The sequence below is a fragment of the Rutilus rutilus genome (assembly GCF_951802725.1).
Source record: "Rutilus rutilus genome assembly, chromosome: 3".
Lineage (NCBI taxonomy): Eukaryota > Metazoa > Chordata > Actinopteri > Cypriniformes > Leuciscidae > Rutilus > Rutilus rutilus.
Genome location: NC_140211.1, coordinates 29,960,222 through 29,977,098, shown reverse-complemented (window position 1 = coordinate 29,977,098; position 16,877 = coordinate 29,960,222). Strand labels below are relative to the sequence as shown.

Genomic DNA, 16,877 nt, shown 5'->3' with positions numbered 1-16,877 from the left:
GTGATCGCAGATTTTACCAAAAGGTAATTCCACATAAAGTGCCAATCAATATCTAACCTGTATGCCAACGCCAGTGCCCAGACACTGGCAGCGCAGTAGAGGGAGTCTCTGACTTTAGCATCCTTACAGGTGGAACAGGTCTTCACAGGAAACAGACCAGTGGTAGGGCTCTGATAATTCAGAATGGTGCTCTTCACTAGAAGAAATGAGAGAAGGACAGAGAGAAAAACAGATATAGTCTCATGGTGTTACTTTTATTCCTGTTTTCTGACATAAAATACCACTGCATGTATAATTAATCAAGCTAAATAAATATTGTCGCATATTACTCAACAATAATATTATTAAAAAAAAAAAAACAGTACAAAAATGGCAACACAGCTTTGTCCATCACTGTGCCCAACTGTTAAACTAGCTCTCTCTCACTCCCTCCACTGTGATTTCTCTTTACTAATGTATAATCAGGCTGAATAGGGCACTTCATTTTTCATCAGCACATTACGGCAGCACAAATGAAGGGGACATTCATTCCGAGCCATCATTTGTTATGTAGAGTTTGGGTCAATTCAAAGAGACAGTGCCATCAGGGCTGGGGGATAAGGAGACACTGGGGGGAATTAGTCAGAATATTAATATACTCTTCAGAGAGACTGCAGCCAGGATTGCTCTGACTCTCATCGGAAGAATCCGGCATTCCAGACAAGGCGATAAATACGTTTTTATCTGATTAGGTCTTGTACTGTAAGTGATGCCGGTAGGACTAAAAGGAAGACTGCGGCTAGAGTCTATCATAATGTTTCAGGGAGGAAAGGGTCAGAGATCAATTAATCCAGAGAAACCTGCTATTACTGGCCATTTGCTCCGGTAAAACCTTATATTACTAATCAAGAAAATCTCATTTGCAGTCATTTCACAGTCGCTGTGGCACGTGGAGGCATCTCCTGTGCATTGAGTGACTTCTTTTGAGAAAGGGAAAAAGGCAAATGACGTATTACACGCATCGGAGCGCATCATAGCACTCTTGATGCAAATTCTTGGAAGACTGCATGATCTCTTTCTTATCATCTATGCACCTCTACATCAACCCCTAACACTGCACATACAATCAGTCTATTTCCACAAGGCAGCCATTTTTATACACTAAGAAGAAAGGGAGGGGGTCCATCAGAGAGAGTGGAAGAAGACGGAGAAAATGGGTGGAGACTGAACCACACAGACAGAGAGAGACAGAGGGAGAAGACAAAGAAAGAAAGAGAGGGAAATACTCTTTTGCCCATTAAAAGTTAAAGCTTGTTTTCTCCAACCTTAATCTTGTGGAGGCAGAGGAAAGATAGCAGAACTGCATTCACAACAAACAGGCTGGAGAGAAGAAGAAGAGGAAATGAGAAGCACTGAAGCATTATGTCATTACCACATAAATAGGAAAACCCAGAAAGAGAGCGAGAAAGACCAGAGATAAAAATGGCAATATCCTTCTGAGAAAAGTTCAAAATAACATACCATGCATGTTGCATATAATGTGCTGCATTTATATACAGTACACACAGCAATCACTGTAAGCTGAGATGCATTTCAGCTCTGAGGTAGAGTAATCTGAATTATGAAAGTTACCACATTTATCATTGTAGGATTCGTCTTATAGGGAATGACATGGGGATTCACTTTCAAAACGGGATTACCCAGCGCAAACGCTGTACGTTTGTCTGCTTCAACCATGACTCAAAAGGATCATTGAAATGAGAAGCATCCTCTCTGTCACTCTTTACTCTTTGTTCTCTCTCACTTCCTCCCTCCCTCACCCTGCAGTGCTCTCATCTCAGTGTTGTCTGTCTGGGGATTTTAAATGAGCTTTAGGAACAGGCTGAATGTCTGGATGGAGGAAAGAGATTGAAAATATAGAATTCGTGAACATGCAGTGTTCGAGAAACAAGGCTTTTCCATCGTTTTTGAAGTGGATGAAACAAGATGATCGAGCACTCGACTAATGAGCTGAGGAGTTGGATCAGGTGTGCTAGACAAAAGACATAAGGTGTTCTTGAAATGTTCCCACAATATTTTAAGCCAAGCAGCTGAAGTCTGTGCATTGAACCATAAGGTCAGTCTGTGATGTTTAGGTCCTACTTTGAATTCCTTTTTCTCTATAGGAGTTAGAAGGTCAGAGTTCCCTAAACTATGATACGCCGAGAAAGCAAAACTACTTGTGGCTGCTGGCAATATTTGGCATGCATATATGTATATATCATTATGATATCATCAACAAACCAGCAATAAACAAATTGGAGATAATTCAGTGTTCAACAAATACAAGGATTCTGCAGGTTTTATGAAGGTAAATACTTTTTTAAGACCAAGTAAAGAAAAATGTGTTCTCTAAATGTAAATATCTAGGGAGAAACACAAAGAGATGTATTAGCAACACTTCGGAATTTGAAAATACAACTTCTGAAAGATATCCATTACTTTATTTTACACCAAAAAAGTAGCTTGACTACCTACCTACTGTATTTTTTTATGTTCTTCATCAGTATTTGTGTCTTGTTTTCCAGTGCAACTGCCTAAAGATTCTTAAATCAAGACACATTTACTGGAGATACAAAATGACACAAAATATAAAGTCTGTGAAGTTGACAGATATTTGATCTTGTTTAAGCACAACCTCACTTAATTTTGTTCAACTTTTCAAGACAAGATGTTTAGATATTTGTACTGGAAAACAGGACAAAAATACTGAGGTAGATAACTTTTTTTTTTTTCAATGCATGCAACATAATGCTATAACCTTTTTAATTTAAGATTGTCTGCTCCTATTAAAGTCCACCTGAAATCAAAATTGACCCTATTTACTTTGTTAGCGCATATTACTAGTCTTGTGGTGAAAAATTAATCCGTGCAAGTTAATACACAGAAAAAAACTGTTTGCCGTCGTAATCTTTAATCAAAGTCTGAAAAGTTACTTCCGGTCTGGAATGGCGTTCCTTCTCTGATGACGTAGGTTTGACGGCTTGGGTTGGGAAACGCTTAACCACTCCCCTCAAACCGTTAGTCTGCTATGAGTGAGAGATGGAGAGGAGGAGCGCTAGCCTGCCCTCTGTTCAATATTCCTTTTCACTGGGAAATACGTCACAACACTGGAGACAAGTCGTTTGCAACTTCCGGTTCACGCGGACTTTAAGGCCTTAATTTGTGTAAGAGTGAATTAAGCCTTTTTAAAACCCTTTTAAGACACACAGAAACCCTGCAAATAAGACATACACTCCAACTAATCTAAATGACCTCAAAACGCAAGACTCATTTTTCTTAAGAAACTATCTTTTTTTTTTTTATCTATTAAGAAAACTATTTGAATATGACATACGCCATTCATCTTGCAAAGCAGTACTTATTTATTGTCATGGTGAAAACTAAAATGGAAAGCAAGATTAGGTGAGAAAGAGATAGAGGGTGGGTAGGAAAAGAGATGAGTATTGATTAAGAGCAAACTGCACAGCAATGAGAAACTATACCAGCTCCAAATTAATCTTTTAGTGCTTATACTCAAGTCATTTGCTGGGTATTATTATTAAATGTAGCCTAATGGTTTGGAGACTTTTTAAATCCTCCAATTAAATTAGGAAACATCTTTCCATAATTAAATTACTTTTTAAATAGGAGTAAACATCGGTGCACTTAATACACAGATCAGCTATATTAGGGAAAATCAGGAGTAACTTTGGAATTTGTACACAACTTGACACCTTACATGAGTTGCTTTATAAATGCGTAGCTACTTTTTATTAAAAATAAAAAGAAAGGTGGTGCAGCTAGATGAAGCCATGACACAATATAATGAGGTTAAATGCATCATTAAAACCATAATAGAATGCTCAAGAGATGTTCGAGCCAATTCTCAAGCCTATATGAAAAACAAATTACATGCAGGGCATAAATTCTCACCTGCACTATAGAAGCGGTCAAGTTTCTCCCAAAGGGGCTCATCATCCCGGTGCAGTATGGATAGCTTAAGGGGTTCATAGATGGAGCCTGATCACAAAAAAGCAGACATTGATGTTACAACAACCATTGAATCTGAACAGATCTGAAATATTGTGATGCTTATCTCATCTCTAGATGCAATTCAAGAAACCCTGGATGGAAGTGATGAGCATACACAGTCAGCATGGCTTCTTGATGATGCTACTGTATAGATTACTGACCCGCTACAGGCTCACTTACGGCTATTTAGTATGCTGAGGTTGAGCTGACTCACCAAAATCAAAATGTGCTTCAATTGGTCTCTGTAACCTAAATGGTTTTTTGTTCCATTTACAATGCTAAGAGCAGCGAAATGCAGATTTACCGGGGTGCAAAGGCAGCAAAGCATGCCAGGAAAACAATCAAAGCAAAATGCAAAAGACTAAAGCTATTGTTCACCAGTTGCATATATCAAATTGAACGTCACTGCAAACACACACAGCTTGATTGCAAAATTGAAGGCACTGGCACAAACTCTGTGAATAATGGAACCCAACACCAGTAAATTCAGGGTTTTTTTCTGTGAGGAGTGAAATTCAGGGGAACCCCATCAACTTGAGCACTATTTCAGACACATTTAACTTTGGAGCAATTTACATTTTAATAGAATCGACCCAGGGTCAATACCTCAGGTACTGAAAATTCACATTTCCTTGCAAATTAGCATAATTCCCATCAGCTTTTAAGTAGCAGGGACAAAGCCATCTCTTTTTAAGATAACTCTGGCTAAGCAGTGCACATCCAAACGGGCAAATGAAAGATACTCCTCATTTTAGTTTCACCACATTGATATAAAAGTAACTTGCCTCAAGAAGCATACGAACCTCCTCTGTTGACAGATTTGATCAGACATTGACAAAAAGAGATGATAGGAACTGGACTTCATTACTGATTTGATTAATCACAAAATTTCCCCCATGATATTACCAAGGTGTATTTATGACTAACCCCTTTAAATGAACTGAAACAGCTAGAAACATTAGAGGTGAAACACTAGCATTATTATTTGCTGCAATAAAAAAATAATTTTCAATTAGGCAACAAAGAGTTTAATTTCTGAACCAATACTGTTATGGGAATGTATTGGCTTTCATTTTGTTTCATGGCAAAATTAGACAGTTATTAACAGTATTCTATCCAGATACTTCACACTATATATCAACTGCAACGCAGCTTTTCCATGGATCAAGCCCTTCACCCAAACTTACCAAACTTCCGGAGTTTGCGATGGACATTCAGAACCTCTTTGGCAGTGTTGGCCATTTTTCATTAGGCGAACTCTACGCCAGTCCTCTATTAGTTAAACTACAACATTAGTATAATTCATATGGTTAGAGAGAGAAAAGACAAATTACATGGAATCACACAGAGAAATTTTCCAATCTTCAGGCATGGTTATTGAATGGACATGCATTATACACAACTGAAAGTGAGATGATTTGGTATGACTGATGTGAGAGGATGAGATGCCAATTAAAATGTGCGGAAATGTCGATGACACTATACAGACTACAATCCCAAGCCAACTTCTAAAATTAAGACTAATAATTTGTGATCTGTATCCAACTGATTGATTGTTTATATCACCACAAAATGTAAAGTATATTATTGCACAGCTAACATTGGATATACACTATACTTCACACGCATACAGTATACGTAAAGCGATATACAGGCCTACTATATGACAAATCTTAACTGTCGTTTAATTGTTTAAATCGTTGCAAAACTGTATTTTCGCCCAACTCTAATATGCTCAATGCGACTGTAAGGCATGACAATATTAAGATATTATAATCATTAACACCATGAATTTCTGTAAAGCTGTACAACTAAAATTGACATGACTATTTTAAAGGTCCCATATTGTCAAAAATGAAATTTCCTGGCTTTTTTCATGATAACAGAGGTCTAGGGGCTATGTAACTACCATACAAGTTTCAAAACAGTCAATCCACAGACAAATGCACACAGCCTGAATAAAGTAGCTGCGCCTTTTCACGAGCCGTTGTGACTTCCGTAAAAATGTGATGTCAGAACTACTCAGTCACCGCCTTCAGTCTCCATCATCCCTCCATCCTTTTGCCAAACCCCCAGACAACATCGTTGCTGAGCAACAACAACACGGAAACATGTCGAGAAAATGCTGTTCAGTTGATGGACGTAGAGACCTGCACTCCCATGGGACCCAATGCAAGAGTGCAGCGCGGGACTAGATTTGATAGCCGAGTGCGGGCGTAACGTTCTCGTGAGTGTGCGGGTTGCAGGAGAATAAAACGATTCGCGACACTCCGGCAAAATAGAAATATCTAAAAATAAAACAAAAAAATTTGTTATTCATATGTTGCACAAAACCAACAAGAATAACGTTAACTAAAACTAAATAAAAACGATTTACAGGCCAGAACGAGTTTCTATTTATAACATGTTTGCAGCGTTGAGCAATGTAGCCAATCACAGACATTTGTGTTGATTTCTTAAACGCAATGGCCAATGAGATGCATTTAAGAGAATCCACTCACCGCTCAAAACTGAGTTTTTGTTCAGTGCTGAATTCTGCATGCTGGCAAAATGCCGAAATGTTGACATTATGAAAGATGTATTGTGCAGTCAGCTTCATTGATAATAACGGAGCTTTGTGAGATCGCGATGAACTGAGATAAAAGCTTTTTAGGAATTATTAAGGGAACGCACTTTGCCCTATTTCTGTCATGCCAAACCATGCAAGTAGCTTGTGTTTATGTTTGTTATGTTATGTATGTTTATGCTTTAATAACAAATAATTTATCACCATCATTACAGGTGTTTTATTTACCTTACTTGAGAGCATCACCAAGCCACAGCAGGCTACAGCATACATGACCCTAGTCACTTGTGGTTGGCCTGGCCGTGCGTCACTCAGACAGACAACAACAGTGCAAATCAGAAGAGAGACTCATGAATATTAAGTAGACAGGCCAAAATCAACCTGTTCTTGGCAGAGCTCCTGAGAAAGGAGCTGTAAAAATATATTGAGATGGTTTTTGGTACTACCGCAAATAAATATTCTTAAGGACGTCAAGAACTTCAGAAAAGTGTACAATATGGGACCTTTAAAGGAATAGTTCACGCAAAATATCGTATTCTTTACTCACCCAAGTTATTCCAAACCCGTATGAATTTGTGGAACACAAAAGTTGATATTAGATAGAATGACAATCACTGGTTACATTTATTGGATCTTTTACATACAGGTTTAGAATAACATTACAGTGAGCAATTTTCTTTTTTCTGTGTGACATCCCTCCAAGAAACAAAGAAAAATAGCAGAAAGAAACTACAGATATGTGTAATTTTACTTATTTATCTATCTTACATAACCACAAGTGGATCCAGATAATTGTCAAGGGCTACTTGAGTTTTAATGTCAGTCTGAAGCAGATGCTAACAAGCACTGAATTAAGAGGGTTAAAAAGCCTTTTCAAAACCTTAGACATTCCGGGACTCAAGTCTTTTAAAGTACTAACGTTACTCCTTAAAAATGCAAAGCATGACGTTCAGAGAGTGCAGTTAGGCTCTAAATATAGCGTACACTTCTCGCCTGACCTTTAGGCATTGCTCTCTGCCACACAGACACGACAACTCATGTTAATGAGCGTCTGCAACACGGACAATGGATCAAAATGCAGCGAGAGTACAAATGTGCACTGTTTAATCGTGCCCAGTGCCATGCATCTCAAAAAGCCAAACCTGATCGCTTAGATCTGGCTTTGAACTCCAGCAGCTTCCAGCCGACATCCGCTAAGCTTGCCATGATGACAGCAAAATAAAAACATCACACTCACACTGCCGTTAAGGCACCCACACTGTCGCAAAGCCTATGTGCTGGCTGCCGTAGTCGAACGACGTGCCGTGTTCCAGTTTGTGATGAACGAAGCTAACAGCAAAATGTTGCTGTCATGGGCTTGTTTTTTGACGTTATTATTAAGTTTTGTCGGACAATATGTCACGTTTGCATTGCAGGACGTTACTAGGGATTTATTTGCCTTGGAGAATTATGGTACAGTAGCGGCTTTCGGTGACTTCAACTCTGATAAACAGACTGACATTTTCATCATCAGGAAGAGTACGTACAGTTCTGCTAGCTGACGTTAAGATGAATAAGCCCTTAAAATCACCCTACCCGAAGTTTAACTTGTATGTTTTATGTAAGGGGATGCTTATTGTATGTTATGTGTGAGCTTTGATAATATGTCAGCGGGTGTTTTGTGTATAACTCATCAGTTATATATTGTTGCTAATGACAGGGGGTGTGGCTGGGTAACGTTACTGCACTAAAGTAAAGTACTTTGTACCCTACTTTAATGTGTTTTTAATTATGTGTGTTATTGGTGATAAACATCCTGATAATGTGTTGTTTTATGGAATTTATTATTTCTTTCAGGATCTGAACTGTTGATTTTCTTGGCTGATCTTAAACCTCCTTATTACAAACCTAAAGTCAACCTGACTAAAGAGGCTATCTCTAGGTGAGAATACACACACTAACCCTATAAAGCCTACTCTATTACATTGATGCATACATTTTTAAGGCCTCTAAACATGATCAAAACGTTGCTAAATCTCCCAATCTTCTACATGCCTTCTTCCCTCTGACTTATAGTTCCAATGTCCAGCTTTAGCTCGTGGTACAGATGTCTTTTTGCTGTGAAATATTTACTGATTCATTTTAGCAAATTAAAGAATAACTTTTATATTGTTATTAATATTGCAAGAGAATATTTACTCGGCTAAAGCTGCTTACGTTTAAGTCAATTCAATTCATGTTTATTTGTATAGCGCTTTTCACAATACACATCTTTTCAAAGCAGCTTTACAGAAAATGCATGAGTCCATATTACAATTTAGAGTGTTCTGTTATCGGAGGTAACTGTCTAAGTTATGTATTTCAGAAATGTAATAAAATGTTAAAATCACAGTTAGCTAAAAATATATTAATAAAAAAAAGAGTAATTTAATGCAGATACAATAAGCTAATTTAAGTAATGAATACTTGTTTGTTAACCAATTATTATGACTGTTTACTTGATTATCCATATGTAATTTTTAGAAAAATAATGTTAATAATGTATGCATCAAATATGATACAACATGCGTTTGAGGAATGCTTGTAAATCTCTCAATCATTATTGTATTGCATTGCATTATATATTTTGCTGCTTAAAACTCCTGAGCTTTGATCGTAAAACTAACCATTTAAATATAAATTTACAAAGTATAAACATAGTGACAATTGACATGTATATAGTAATGTTATGTACGTAAAAATCAAATCACATTACTTACTTTTTGGCCATATGAATAACAACATCTGCACCAAATTGCATATTTGTGGTGAATAAAATGTATGTTTTTTTTCCCCTCCTCAAGTGTGAGATCTATATTCTCACTGTATCATACTAGGTGTGTGGTGTGTTGATATTGCAGTGTTCATGTGTTTCTCTGGCTCTTTCAGTGACTTCAGCATAACTAGTGTGGTCCCGGGTGATTACGATGGAGACTCTCAGATGGATGTGCTTCTCACAGGCCACCTAAAGGACTCCCTAAAGACAACTGTCTTCATCTTCTGGGGAAATAACCAAACTTTGGGTAAAATCTGAAAAGAATACATAGAGTAAAAATGTTTTGTGAAAGTGCTTTCACAAAGCATTTATTTATTATTTATTAAATATTTTTGCCTAAACTGATGGTCATAGAACTATTCTACAGCAGCGATTTGCACTGTTTTTGTAAATGTTTTCTGTTCTCTTACAGACCAGAATGAAAGGATAGAGATTAACATGACCTTTAATGATCAGCCCCTTGTCATGGAGTAAGTGATTCTAAATATAGATTTATCAAATTGTTTTATATGAATAGTTTGGGAATTAGGGCTGGCCATTGACACAAAGATTTTAAATCAGTTCGATTCAACCAATTATTTTAGATAGCAGCAGGTACAGTACATAATTATTTCTCAAGAAAAAAAAACAAGTCAACTAGTTCTGTAGACTATACAGGGAACCCTGTCATATATGGTACAATTAGGCATTACAATTAACAACTGATTTGTATAAAAACATTTAAATTGCACATAAGGCAGATTTTATAATAATTATGTTTTAATAATAATTTCTTAATGATGTAGTTTATGCTTGAAATATAGCCTAAACATTTAAACTGTGGCTGTCATAAAACTTGTTTTTATACTTATGACAGATTTATTCAAACATATATGAAATATTGAAGAACAAAAATATAATGAATATGCAATATAGAGCATATATGTAGCAAAATGCTCCTCTCTAGTGTTCATTTTTCTATTTAACTATCACGTTATGGTCATTAAATGTGTTCCTGATGTTCAGTCATGTCTACGTTTAGTAAAACGCAAGAGATGATCAGTTCTACTGCGATCTGTCGTGCCACATTTAAGATCGGCAAAATGCTATTTACTGTTTGAATTTTGAATCAGAATTTGATGGGAGCTGCGCTACAAAAAAATACTAAGTTAAGTTTTGTTCACGCATCCATGGAAAACAGCATAGACTGAAAGATTGGATCTTAGATTTAGAAATCGAATTTAGTTCATTTAGTTAGATTTAGTTCATCAAAATGAGAATCAATTCAGATCGAGAAATCAATATTTTTCAACTCAGCCCTAGTGGTAATATTATATAATATCTCTATATATAATCTTGGTCTTAAACACCACAAATCACTGATGATTGTAATCATTTTAAACACAGTCATTGTGTCATTGTTCAAGTTTTGTAGTCCTCATCCTCTCAGTGTACAAATACAAGCTTCCCTTGTTAAGTTTCTGCTTTTGCAGAGGTCTGATGCCGCTTTTTCTTTTCCACATATAGCTTTAATGGGGACATGATTCCAGACATTTTTGGATCTGATGCTGGTTCATCAGAGGTTTGCTATCTCAGGGCAAGGTAAGATTTATTTAGGTTTTTCTGCCTGTACCACAAAAACAAATGCACAGTGTACAAACCATGCTGTTTTATCATTTATCAGAAAACAAAACTGTGAGAAGGCTCTCAGAAATGATGTCAAAATGCGCATCCCTCATTCCAATGCTTTCATCGACCTTAACAAGGACTTCACTGCCGGTGAGTAATGCTACTTTGGTCTTTCCTGCACTAAGTCTTTTGAAGTGTCAGAGAAGATATTGAAAGGTCAGCTGCTCTGTAGCCTGACGTCGTCATACTCAGATTCTAGTCAGAATGTGAGTCTGAGACTGCTCCATAGAGATTTGATTATGGGGTGTGTCTCAACCGAACCAGGAAAAAAAAAAAACTCTGCACTCAATTGGATAGACCTACAACCAATCAGAGCAACGGAGTAAATGACGCATGTTCTTCATTCATATTTTCAACCAACAAAATGTCGCGGCTCTCTGTTCCTCTTTTAAAATGAATGCGCTGTGAATATCTTCTATAACAGACGCGATGGCGGAATCTACACATGATTTTTAATAAACAAAGTTCGGGAGGAGCACGTACAAATAATCAATCCAATATCAACTTGTCATCAAAAAATACCATGTCTAACGTTACCCTATCTATCAGCATGAGGAAGCATATTCACTCTGTCAACTTACCTAACACTCCTTGACAGTTTTTCAGCATCCCTCCACCACCCCGAATCCTCACTCTTGTCTTGTTCTCTCACAACCAGGAATACGGGGGGAGTATGGCTACCGAGCCCACAGCCCTCTCCTCGGACAGCACGTCATATACGCATTTATTCTATCGACTTATTTGTGTGAAATCTTATATACGCATTTATTCTATCTGACTTATTTGTAAATGTGAACTCGTGAAATCTCAATTCTCCAGCAGCAGTCGTCTTTGTTGTAAACTAATTCAAATCAAGCGCTCTTTGGTGACGTGGATGATTACGTTACCGTTGCTCATCTGTCCATCATCGTATAAAGCCCGCCCTTACAATTTGATTGGTCCGAACAATTTTTGTTCGGGCATAATAGCTCCTCAACGGAGCGAGTCCAGACCGAACTTCCCGACCAAAAAATTTTGTGGGCGGGGTTCGGGCTGGCACCCAGGCTAGCTGCTCTGTGGGTTGATTTAGAGAATTGCTACTTCTCTATTCTGTAGCTTTCAGTTAGCATTGCTGAAGATGCCCATTTGCAGAGAAACGGCCTAGAGTGCTGCTTGATTTATTTATGAATTAGGAATGCTAGGAATACCTCTTTGATTGTTAACACATCAGACACTCAGGCGTATTAGAAAATACCTGTTTCTAAAACTGCTTTTTGTTGAAACAACAGATTGTCACATTTTACAATTAATTAAAATTATGTGTGTGCTTTAATGAAAGCAGCGCATTAATATAGAACAGAGAATAAAATGACTATAACTACCTGTGCATTAAACGGTTTATATTAAGTGTCTTACGTTTTAGACACAGTATTGGCTGTTTTTGCTCTATTTTGCAAATTAAAATCGAAAATAGTTCCAAACAAAGACATTTGAATGTTTTCTTTGCTTCTCAAAACACAGCGGTGTTTCATTACTGAATGAACGAATCGTTTGAATGAATGATTCAATGATACTCAACAGTCATACAAATACAATGACACACAAACGTGTAGTACTTATTTGCACTCATTCTTACATTCACATTTGCAGTACAAGAGCAATTAGGCATTTGCAACTTCTCTTTTTGCGATATATTAGATGCAAAACTAACCGTCTATTAGATGCAGAACTAACTAGGCCGTCAAGACAGTCAAGGCTCGAAGATTTGAAATTGCAGTGACGGATTTGAGAAGTTGCAAATGCCTAATTGGTCTTGTACTGTGAATGTGAATGTAAGAATAAGTGCAACTAGGTACTACACGTTTGTGTCTGTCATTGTATTTCTGTGAGTGACATTTTACACATTTGTGACTTCTTGTCTGCAACTTCAAATTCAAAATACAGGTTTGTGATTATTGTCTGCAAGTGCAAATCTCAACATTACATTTTTATTTTACAGCTTTTCACATCAGAGCTGTGAATGTAAATTTTAGCGTACAAGTACAAATATTTATTGTACAAGTTCTCAGATTCACATCTACATGCTCTCGAGTTTTTATACTCTTTTACCTTCATAGTTTTTGCTATGGTCTCGAAACTGGAATCAAGAATTGTGAAACTGCACTGGAATCTAAAATTGTGGTATCAGCCCCACTAAACCGCCCCACATACCCATGCAAATGTAGGCCTACATTTGATCAATATTCAACGTGACTGAGACCAACAGATATTCACGTTTTCTACGCAGCTGAACAGCTTAGTTTTACAGTTATTCTTCATTCTGCAGATTGTCTTTGTCAGGCTTTTTTTCTCCCCTTGTAATACTGTCATCAAGATGGGATGCTTCCTGAGTGTTGTTTTTCGTCTGGGAAATACTGGCCCATTTTTATAGTAGGTCTAGTGGGGAGTGTGTGTGTGAAGTACTGCAACTCTCTCGGTATTTATGATGTGTTGTGTTGTGTATTTTAACTTTAGCATGCTGTGGAATTCATAATTTGTTTAAATGTGGCCCTAAAATTAGAACTTTTATTCAGCAAGAATGCATTCATTTGATCAAAACGACAGTTATAGACATTTTTAAAAATATATGAAAATATATTAAAATTGAAAAAATATTAAAGCAACACCATGTAATTTTTGCTCTCGGGGTCCCCCTACAGTTGGGAAACAGTATTGTCTTCTACTACTGTCGTAAAATCTGTCATGGTTACACCAGGGGATACACGTGCATTTGTTGACAAGCCGATACCCCCAAACTCTGCAGAAGGAGTTCTCACGTCTTGGGCAGACTGCCTGCGTTGCGTGTGAAATGTCTTCATCCCAGGTACAGTGGCATATATTTCAGCATGTCATATGAATATAAATTCATGGGTTTTATTTTTTCATCGAAAACTAGCATGTTAGCGTTTACTAGCTACCAGATTGATAATTCGCTCCTCTACTAGCATTACTTGATTCATGAAGATAAATGGAGGACCAGATAGCTTCCATAACATAGCCAGGCAGACAACAAATTCGAAAAACTAGAGATAGTATGCAAGCAATATACTTACTAGTCCAACAGCATGACGGCTAAGTCAGCATCGGTCGGGCACCCCTCCTCCTCCTTTAGCTCACGCCAGCGAGCGAACGCTGGACCAATATTGATCCTCGTCCGGCCTTTGATTTTGTCACTCTCCCTTTTACTCTTCCTAGTCTTCCTCCGACAAAACATTTGCCTTCTTCGGTTTCGTTGCTGCTTCGGCATTGACAACAACATACACACGCTATACCAGCCAGCAAACAAAGGCTAGTTGGGCTCTCACGTCCGAATTTGAGGAAATGGGGGGTGGGGGAAGTGAGGTATGCCGTAAAGCAGTCGAATTTTGTAGTTCTTTTTGTGCTCGGGTTACTACCCGAACCCCGAAGTTCCGTAGTGCCAGTAAAAGCGATGCAGACCCCGTCAGGCTATGGCAGACGTGTCATTCAACCTATTGTAAGTAGATGTACCATCACAAGGGTCTTGGAAATATATTATGAAGGTTGAAAAACTACATGGTGTTGCTTTAAGCTACACAACTGTTTTAATAAGGAATGTTAAGAAGAATGATATCTGAAGGATCATGTGACACAGAAAGCTGGAATAATGTCCACCGAAAATTCAGTTTTCCATGACAGGAATACATTACATTTTAAATTACATTAAAATAGAAAAACATTATTTTACATTGTAATAATATTTGACAATTTTACTATTTCCTATATTTTGCTCAAATGCAGCCTTAGTGACCTTTTTTCAAATAATATAACTTGTAAAATATTGGGTAATCATGGTAATTCAATCCATCATGGGTAATTCAATTATGACTGTCAATTTCAACTGAAAAATCAACTGCAGTCTGAATGTAGCCAAAAAGATACTAGTACTGTTGTTTTCTTGAATGTCGTTATTTGTCCTGTTGAAAGGCTGTGTCTATAGTGGCTCAGAATCATCATAACTAGTGAAGCCAGCAGAGTTGTGCATTTCAGCCATAGACTGTAAAAAAAGATGACCTTCACTCTCTTCCATTGTAGAAAAGACTCCTGCAGATTCGGTTAGTACAGTTTACTGCAGAACATCTCATTATGTTGATGTGAAATAGCTAAACAGTTATGGAAATGTAGAAATTAAAGTTAAAGCTCCAATCTCCTCCTGAAGATCGCGTTGGTGCCTCAGTGACTACTTTGCTCAGAGAAGCTGTCAATCATGACGTCATACCACCTTTTTAATAGAATCAAATAATTAACTAAAATTAACTAAAACTAAAACTTATTTATAAAAAGCAAACACTTGAACTTACATCATCGTGATAAATGCTACATAAAATGACAAACCAACTTTGGAAAAAAAAAATTTTAAGTATAATTTGATTGTTTAGTTTGTCTTGCGTCCCATTAGATTACATAGAGAGGGCAGGGTTTATGACCTTTTTGGCTTCACTTTTCAGGACTTGTGCGGCACACTTGATTTCAGCATCCCCTTTATTGCAAGGTGTTTCTGACTATCCTGATGTCAGTTTTTTTTTTTTTTTCTGAACCCGTTTAAATCAAATGATCTCTCAAGAGCTGTTTATGAATTCAAAGCCGGTTAAGAGTTTCCTGTTAAGCTTGCCTGTCAGTCACATAAAATTGACTGTAATAATCCTCTGCACTATGTGCTTCTAAAGGATGAAAACAGATTTGAATGGCCTCTTGTAGAATTATGTGAAAGTCTTTCTGTCCATTAGTGTATTTGAGACTTGGAGTGGTCATGTGTCTGTCACATTGACCAAAAGAGACTTAAGCATCTCATCTCGGAAAGGCTAAATAGGTCAAAAAGTAATTTACTAGCCAATATGGACCAGCACAATTCATCCATACTAAAACAAAGCCCCTGAGCCACTACAACACATATCTCCCACCCTCTCAATGGAAGACTGGCATCACTGCCACCCCCAAACCATCTGGAGGCTGTTCTGCTGCCACATGAATGGTCGTGCTGTTGGGTCTGATTGGCAGACAGGACCAAGAAAGCCTCTCTGGACCTCAACAGCTTTGAGAAAATCACAGCAGATTAACAACAGCCCAAGAGGGGGAAAAAAGAGCACACCCACGTCAAAATCATCTACCACTTTCTCTACAATTATGGCTGTCTTCTGTGGCAAGAGTTGGTGTGAGGAAAAGACCTCAGTGGGGGTAAGTAGAGGCTTTCAGGAAGAGAGATCAGCTGGAACTGAAGGCTGTGCCACTGCCTTCTGGCTTGTCTTGAGGTTTCCATAAGAGATGATTTCTTATTTTTCCATTCGTTCGAATGGAATCTAGATCTAGATGGTGGGTTCATTCACAATTGAATAATAATTTTGGGGTGGCAGGTAAAAGCCGCACATATGAAACCATAACATCCACTGCATTGCTGCATCAACTAAGTTGTGTCAAGACCTCATTTAAGCTTTAAAGTTTAAACTTTAATGACATGAAAAATCAAATTTGCCTTGATCTTTTGACATATAAAAGGTCTCTGTACCATTAAAACATCCTGTGAGTTTCATAGCTTAAAACGTCCTCCTCATTATAAACAAACCATTTATTTAATTCAGCTCCAAAAACAGCACGTTCTGATATTGGGTGACCTGTGACATCACATCCTCTTGAGCAAGACATTGACGAAGATTTATACATCATCGTACCATAGAGCGTTCGCTTTGACGTGTCCAGTTTAAACAGCTCGTTTGAGTCTCTGTTAGGGCTGGGCGACAACTCCAATGTGTAGTTTACGTCGACTTGTTTGAATGAAAATCTGTT

The 16,877-nt window shown here is 37.6% G+C and overlaps 2 protein-coding genes across 6 annotated transcripts in view; one reads left to right on the top strand and one right to left on the bottom strand.

Annotated features, from left to right (window-relative positions):
* phkb (phosphorylase kinase, beta) overlaps positions 1-7,838 on the bottom strand; it is a 71,573-nt gene extending 63,735 nt beyond the window's left edge. For 2 of the 5 annotated variants that reach the window (XM_084403615.1, XM_084403614.1), the window contains exons 1-3: positions 7,741-7,838; positions 3,934-4,020; positions 58-196 (exon numbers count right to left, since the gene is read on the bottom strand). In XM_084403615.1, coding sequence (XP_084259741.1) covers positions 58-196; positions 3,934-4,020; positions 7,741-7,804 — 290 coding nt within the window. In that variant the 5' untranslated portion in view covers positions 7,805-7,838. Of the gene's footprint in view, positions 1-57; positions 197-3,933; positions 4,021-5,219; positions 5,317-6,826; positions 6,952-7,740 lie in introns of those variants that run through there. The other 3 variants (XM_084403616.1, XM_084403618.1, XM_084403617.1) reach the window with 3 other exon arrangements.
* Positions 7,839-7,878: 40 nt separating this feature from the next.
* The window catches only part of itfg1 (integrin alpha FG-GAP repeat containing 1), a 134,395-nt gene continuing 125,396 nt past the window's right edge, over positions 7,879-16,877 (top strand). The window contains exons 1-6 of the mRNA XM_084403613.1: positions 7,879-8,116; positions 8,435-8,519; positions 9,506-9,639; positions 9,805-9,862; positions 10,899-10,973; positions 11,056-11,150. Coding sequence (XP_084259739.1) covers positions 7,918-8,116; positions 8,435-8,519; positions 9,506-9,639; positions 9,805-9,862; positions 10,899-10,973; positions 11,056-11,150 — 646 coding nt within the window. The 5' untranslated portion in view covers positions 7,879-7,917. The remainder of the gene's footprint in view (positions 8,117-8,434; positions 8,520-9,505; positions 9,640-9,804; positions 9,863-10,898; positions 10,974-11,055; positions 11,151-16,877) is intronic.